The sequence below is a fragment of the Bidens hawaiensis genome, unplaced genomic scaffold (assembly GCF_021521415.1).
Source record: "Bidens hawaiensis isolate Kalapana, Puna unplaced genomic scaffold, B.hawaiensis_p1.1 tig00007038_1, whole genome shotgun sequence".
NCBI lineage: Eukaryota > Viridiplantae > Streptophyta > Magnoliopsida > Asterales > Asteraceae > Bidens > Bidens hawaiensis.
Genome location: NW_027491482.1, coordinates 728,539 through 736,417, shown reverse-complemented (window position 1 = coordinate 736,417; position 7,879 = coordinate 728,539). Strand labels below are relative to the sequence as shown.

Genomic DNA, 7,879 nt, shown 5'->3' with positions numbered 1-7,879 from the left:
GGACTAAAAATAGCACCAAAAACCATTGTTTCCAACATGGTTGGCTTTCCATTTATAAGAGTATGGCTAGTTAACCTTAACAAACTCACTACTAGAAACAGGATAACCGCGTCCGAAGAAAGGTCGCTAGATTAAAACCAAAAAACGGTTGCTAAAATAACAACCAAAATCCAGTCGATCTCAAAACTAGCGATCGGCTAAGATCAGTCCCAAACCTGTCGTAGATTTAGTGACCATCCAGTTTCAATCGCAATTCAGTTGCAAAACATGAAAATTATTATTCAAAACAAAAGTTTAAATTCCTGTTGACAAGTTGCATGATTTTAATATGAAAGTAACTAAAAATAAATTGTAAACAGAGGTCGCAAATATGTACTGAAATAAAAAAAATAAAAACAAGCAGGATGTACAAATTGATCACAAAAATAAAAAAAAATGCTAAAAGGTAAAGTTAATTAAGGTGATTCATGGTCAACTAAGATCAATAATCCTCAATTACGGTAAATGATGCTTCTTTAGGCTCAGTCTTGAAATACAGTCGTAGATGCTTATTTATAGTTATTTAAGGTCAATTGTTGTGATTATGATGATACATTACACTCAATTATGCCCAATAACCTGAATTAAAATCGTTGGTGCTCAGGTATGAAATCCCAGTTTATCACTATGAAATTTTGATAGTAATTTACTTTAATTTACCCCAGACTATCGTCAACAAATTCGCAAAAACATAAATAAACAAAAAAAATATATTGTGACCATCCCATCAAAAATTTATGGTTCGATCAATACATGTTTTGCATATCTACATACACACAAATATAGTGCACCACAATGATTGTGATTACTCGGATTAAGTTAAAAATCTCAGTCGTAATACAACGTTGTGATGTTACAATGTCTAAAGGAACATTTGATCTAATAACAAAATTATTGCCATTGCTAAACCAGAATCAAACCCTTGGTTTATAACCAATACAAAAACCTCGAGCCCGAATGACACTCCTTTTGTGACTGTTTCTTTCCTTCGTATCTCCGCCACTACATTTCTTGACTCGTCAAGAACCTTACATGATCGGTCCATGTATGACCCCTCAATCATATACATGTTTTTCTCATCATAATAAATTTGAGCTAGTCTCTTTACCTTAGGCCACAACACATTAACATGTTTTCTTGCACGGCATATTGGCTTTTGCTCCTTCGATGATAGTTCGCCTTCAAAAACGAGCCAGTTGTCGACCATCTTGAGTTTCTGGTTAAGACATCTCACATGTATAAGAATTAAGAAACATGTCGAAAAGGTATGAACATATAGTTGTCGGTCCTTATTTTAATTTACCATATGATAAGTTGGTAAAATTGTCACATTATTGATTTTTACAAATAATGGATGATAATTAATTGGCCAGATATTTATTTATTAATAACAACAAAATAAGTGAACTTTCATGGAGATAATTCAGGAGATAGTACTTAGTCCCCACCCTGAAACAGGGTCTGTGACTTTCGACCCCTATATTAAAATTCAAGCTTCGTCACTGTATACAGGTAAACGTACCTTGCTACGAGATACAGTGAGGATTGGTTTGCCAGAAGCATCCATAAGAACAAGCTCTTGTCGCCGGTGCGAGCCGTAATTATCAACTCTATATACCAAGTCACCGTTGGAGTTTATGACAGTGAACCCGCTACACCCTACAAATAATGACTTCCTCCACACCGTTAAACTACTTGGCTCACCACCACCACCAGAACTATCATCTTCGCCATCGTAGCGGCCATCGTCACCACCATTTGATGGTTCTTGATCTTGAACTCGTTCTTCATGCACCGTCCTAGACAAAGATTTCAAGAATCGTAGCATATTTCTCTTTCTGTTTTTCTTTTTATCTTTTTTTTTTGTTTTTCTCTCTCTCTAGAGTTTGTGTGAAGACATGAAGAGATATTTATGATGAAAGCATGAGTGGCTTTCTTGTAATTTTGTTTCAATGTGGGGTTGTGGCATGGAATAAAACATATTGTATACGTGGCATTGTGGACCTTTTGAACATGGTTCAAAAAGTTGTGTATAATAACGTATCAGCCCATAATAATCGAAACTTTGTTTTTAGTTGGATTGAGTTTGCTATCCAAAAGGGGGTTGCGGCGTAGCTTGTTGCCCGCTTACATGCCACTTCATTGTACATCGTTTGGATGTTTCTATGATTAAAAACAAGAAGACATTTTATATATACTATCTTGTATGGTCATAAAAAAGGCAAAATCACCTTTTATAAACATTTATACCTTAGTAAACAAATAACAAGAACTTGGTCCTTTATTTATTTTCCCGGAGTTCAACTATGTGTTAAGATATCTGCATCTTTTTCTGTAAACACCTTATAGGATTTATTATATTAAACCGAGCATAATAAGAATGTTACAATATCTTGTCTTTGACTCGGTTTGCCAATTTATGAGGCTGTTAAGGTTTCTCAGTTGTCACATAAACTTATTGATCATTACTGGGTAATTGCAATCAAGTGTATGTTATAGCACCTCAAGGGTAACATTTCTCATGGTTTGGCCATTCGCCGTCCATTCCTTAAATTTGCATGCCTTTTTTTGACGTGGATAGGTTGGATGCCCTTCTGATCGCCAATCTACTACACGCTATTGTGTTTTTATTGAACCAATCTTATCGGTTGGGGTTTCAATAAACAAAATATTATCCTACACTAACTCACATTGTTGCCACTTGCCTAGATTTGTTGGTTTACATGTGTGATACACGAGCTACAAGTTCATTTAGCATGTCCACTTAGACTCATGGTGCGGCAATATAGGCGTACTAGACACACTTTTCACACACTCGTGATTACCTCTATTACACACACTATTATCTTGTTTTACCTAAAATCAAATTTACATGTGTCATCAAGGCACCGCCTCAATCCTCTGTTACACACACTATTATCTTTTTATTTGCTCTAGCAAAAATAATGACAATTCACTTTTAAGTTTGCATGTAATTTTCTAATGGTTTAACAACTGGCTACATCATTTTTGGGATCCAAAAAAAACACGCAAATGATGATTTCATGTCGCCAATGGAGGTATATCTGTATGTGCACATTGCTTCTTGATTGAGTTTCATTTTCATGTTCATTTGCGACGATTATATTTGTATACATTTAGACAAAAAAGGGGTTGCGGCGCAGCTTGTTGTTTGTTTGGCTGCCACTTTATTGTAATCGTTTTGTATTAACAAATGAATATATGCTATTACAAGATCGACAATAGAATCAATGTATGACTATTTAATGAATTTAAACATATAGACAAAAAGTTATTGTAAAAATATATGGTAATGACTAAATCAAATTTATTTTAGACTCTGATCTTCGTTTCCTTCATTCGGTTTTTGGTTCTTGGCTAACCAATAAGTTAGATGCGGTAAATCATAAAATAAAAACCCATGGATATGGTGCTACCTTTGCTAACAGATATCTTTTAAAAGAATTTTGTGTATATTATAAGAGTTTAAACATGGCAATTATTCTGTATCGTTGATATATTCTTTTCATGAATTACAATTCTTGTAAAACTTTTCTTATGATTGATACACGATAAAGAGGCCTATCGACTTGTAATAGTAAAGTTTTTCATCATGTCATGGTTCAAGTTATGATCAATACGTACTTTCACGCCAAAGCATTTTTGTTATGTTAAAAATAAGTTAGGTTTGATATTTAGCAATTAATATCACATCATTCTGTTTGCCGTCAATAATATTCGTTTCATATGAAGAGGGGCTTCCAGCTTTGACAACACAAGCAACGAGTCAAATGTAGAGGTGTGGGTCTTTTCAAATACTTACCAGAAATTCAACTTAATGTCAATAATTACACGTGTATTTGTGGTATTATATATTCTTCTAGCAAGTAAAAAACTTAAACACGTTACTATCAATATTTGAATTAAAAAAAACATAACTATACCAAATTTTAATGTTTTATACCAACCAATAAACCTTGTTCGTATTTTAAGCAGCAGAAAAATTAAGTGGCCGGTCAATATCATGTGAAACTACGGGATTATGGAATTGCAACTTGTGTTTGAAATGTGACTGACCTTCAAAAGGTTAAACTAGGAAGGTAGTGGTACCAAGACTCGAACGCCAACAAATTATCAGATGATCGTCACTGCATTACTAATTAAATATGGGAAGATTCTCACAATTTCTCTTTTACATACAGAGATTTTGTTTATTTCCACGCAGATCAAAGGTTCTAGAATAGTCTCCTATAAACATGTCGCTGCTACCATTTTTTCTACTTGCCTACGTGTTTGTCCTCCAATAAAAAACGTTAGCTATCCCCCAATAGATCGTCTCGTCCAGACAAGTTGGTGAACAAAACATGTCGTCTAGCTAGACGGGTTTGTTAAACAAAGAGGTTGTCCAGTATAGTTATGTTGAACAAATAAGTCGTCCATTGAGTTATTAATAACACATAACGTCTACTTGTTATTCCTTCAAACAAGTCGTCCTGCCTTAAAAACACTTCGACCTCTTTGGAGGAAACATTTGTGAACTCTTAACTTATGAGTGTATATAAAAGGATTTTTTTGTTTTTTGTTAAAAAAGTATGGGAATTTTCCCATTAAGCTGATGTTTATCGGGAATATAAAAATCTAAAATCGGAATCATGTGATTCTAAAACGACAACAATACCTACCTGTTATTTCAGTTGCCAACTCTTTTCTAGAAAAAACCTATCTTCTTTTTTAGACGTATTTGTCTTTTAGTGCTAAAATGTGTGTTCAGGAACGAGATGAGATGTGTATCCCGTTCAAACATGTGGTCTTTTGATTCCTTTTTTCCTACAAGAATACAATATAACTTTTCATCGATGACGTGTTCTTTCAGCTAGTATTATAAATCATCGGTTGTCTAAAAGTTCAATGATCAAAATAATTTATATGAAACAATAGTGACAAAGTTTGAACGAAACACGAGTGTAAAAATGAGAAGACAGTTTCTGAGTCATCCACTAAATTATAATCAGAACTCTAACTAATACGGTTGCAAAATTAACATGGTTACAAGCTCTTTTGCAAGAGCTTGTGATAGACACGAAATTTGCTCCTACTCTCTGGTGTGACAATCTAGCCACAACCTACCTCGCAGCTTATTCATCTTCCACGTTCAAACAAAAAAAAACGTTGACATTGACTTTCACTTTCTTCTCGAAAAAGTTTCTCAAAGAAAACTATGTGTCATAGCAAAAGATGAATAAATTGCAAAAATCAGTTATCGTCGCAAAGATTAAGTTCTTACGGTCCAAGCTACATTTCGCTCCACTAAACTTGCAGGGGAATATCATATCCTTAAGTGTTATACCTATTTTAAGGTAAGAGTTATGTTTAAGATATTCTACTTCATAGCTTAGATCCTAGTCGATGGTATAACATAAAATTTGGAAAGTTTATAGATATATTTAAACTTTTTATATATACAAAGGCTTACAAAAATAAACGTTTCTTTATTATTAAGAAATATAAAGTTTTGCATACAAAGGTCATTGTTAATAGATTTTCTTTTAAACAAAGAAACATTAAATAATTAAACATTCATTTTATTGTAATTGCTTGTTACCCGTTTGTCTGCCACTTTATTATAATCGCTTTGTAGTAACTAATTAATAAACATTAATTTTTATATAAAAGATATTTATAAATAATTAAACAGAAAAGCGTGACGAGCATGTAGTAACTGAAAGGGTGACAATACACATAGTCGAGTTTAAGGAAAGTAATTCGTATAAATCACAACCAACCGCGGGACCCGTTTATGTAACATCCCGAAATTTCTAAGATGATATTAGTTATATTATTTAATAATTGTGAGAGGTTGACTCGGGTAAGCGGTGAAATAATAAAATAGAGTAGGGGCTAGTATAGGTCGGGCTAGTGTTGGGTAATGGATATGGGTTATGGACTTGGGAAGGAAGGAAGAGACCATGGGCTTAAGCCCATGATCTAATATAAACTTTAATTCCCATTTTCCATTCATTTCACACACCTTCCATACACCACCAAAACACACACTTAGCTCTCTCTCATCCTACCCTCTCTCTAGCTAGCCGAAATCAAGAGTGAAGAAGGAGAATAGATTTCCGACCCGAGGTAATGATAGTATGATGTTGTTTATACTCAACCCGTTAGATTTAGTCACGAAATAACGGTCCGACACCGTTAAACCGTTGAAGGCACGAGATCCGGGTGGAATCAGGTAAAACCGAACCTAAGATGAGCTTAGGGATCACCCTAGCTCAGATCTGGATCGAACGGGATGAAAAACGGTGAAAACGGTGGCCAAACGAGTGAGATCTCGCTTTTCCGGCGAGATTCACGTTTTTCCGGCAACGGCGGCGCCGGAAAGGCAGCGCCGGAGGTTGTGTCACATCAGATGTGACGTCTGACGTCTTACAAAACCCTAACCCTAATTCGTTAGGGAATTCAAACGAATTAGCGGTAATTCGTTAACGGAAGGGTAGCCAGTTCGTTATGGCAGTTCGCTAAGGTGGGATGACGAACTAGAAGCAGCTCGCTAGGTGATTCGTTATGGAGAAATGACGAATGAGAATAACGAATCAGACCATGTTAGCTGATTCGTTACTCGTCCATTCGTCATGGCAAGATAACGAATTAGCTCACTCAGTTCGCTAATCAAGATAACGAACTAGGCAGTGTTTTTGATAACGAATTAGGCAGCGAGGCAAATAACGAATTAGCCTGTGTTTTGATAACGAATTAGGCTTAATACGTTATAGTAAAACATGTGGGCGAATTAAATAATAATTTAAAATCGTAGGGAATTTAAAATCGCAGCTCGACCCCAGCCAGGGGCTCTGCCCCTTGGACCCTGCTAGGGGCTGCCGCCCCTAGAACCCCGCTGTCAAAGGCGCTGCCCCCGAACCCCCGTTCGTTGAGGGTTATTATTAGATCAGGAACGCGTTATGTGTAGCGATAGTTAATTGATACGTATAATTGTTATACAGTTAGTTGCGCATAGCTAAAGAGAAGGACAACCATTAATAGTGAAGTAACCGAGTTCAGGTGAGTTTCTAGCCCCATTTCCTTGTTATGTTTTCGAGGTTGTGTGCATACTCGATGTGAAGTGTGAATACACTTACCTTAAGTGGTAAGTGTATGCTATAGATGTTATACAAGTAGCTATATATAATGCTTGTCGGTACGTGAACGATCTTCGGATATTGCACGTATCGCCAAGGATAGTGATTGTCAAGTGGTTGTTAGTGTGTATGTATTCTATGATGTGACTTGCTTATTATGTAAATATTGTATTGATATAAAGTGTGTTGTAGACAGGTAGAGGTAGAGTGTGATAGATGTGGCAAGAGTCTACTAAGAGTGTTAGTGGCATGACGATGGTACGTGGTAGGGTAAGCCTATACGTGACGTCGTTATTAAAGTGACATAACGTTATTCGTTATTAAAGTGGCAAAGTGGCATAACGATATTCGTTATTAAAGTGGCATCAAGTGGCATAAAGTGACATAAGTGGCTAAGCTGTAGGGGTAATTAAGAGGCTAAGCCGTAGGGATAATTAAGTGGTTAAGCAGTAGCATGTTAGACAGTGGACTATGTGTCTTCGGATACGTATATATATTGTATGGAGTGGTTGTATGACAAGTTGCTTGATTAACTAGAACTCACTCAGCGTAGCTGACTTTTAGTATGCACGCAGGTGAGCGGATTATAGAGTTAGCATGAGGACGACACATGGCATTGATTGAAAGGCTGGCATTCGAAGACAAAAGAAAAGATGTTTTAATTATAATGTTTTGAGTTATGGTATCAAAGAAAAGGT

At 35.7% G+C, this 7,879-nt stretch overlaps 1 protein-coding gene across 1 annotated transcript; it reads right to left on the bottom strand.

Annotated features, from left to right (window-relative positions):
• Positions 1-762: 762 nt before the first annotated feature.
• Positions 763-1,984, bottom strand: LOC143634246 (protein LURP-one-related 17-like). Its single transcript, XM_077102386.1, has 2 exons — positions 1,562-1,984; positions 763-1,255 (listed from the first exon to the last, which is right to left on the bottom strand). The coding sequence occupies exons 1-2, from the start codon at positions 1,865-1,867 to the stop codon at positions 902-904; spliced, it is 660 nt and encodes a 219-aa protein (XP_076958501.1). The 5' UTR covers positions 1,868-1,984; the 3' UTR covers positions 763-901.
• Between the last annotated feature and the right edge of the window lie 5,895 nt (positions 1,985-7,879).

Excerpts from the sequence above, each read along its gene's own strand:
- LOC143634246 (XM_077102386.1), bottom strand. The coding sequence starts at position 1,867 with ATGCTACGATTCTTGAAATCTTTGTCTAGGACGGTGCATGAAGAACGA. Across the intron at positions 1,256-1,561 it reads TCACTGTATCTCGTAGCAAG|AAACTCAAGATGGTCGACAA; the intron begins GTACGTTTACCT and ends TGTCTTAACCAG.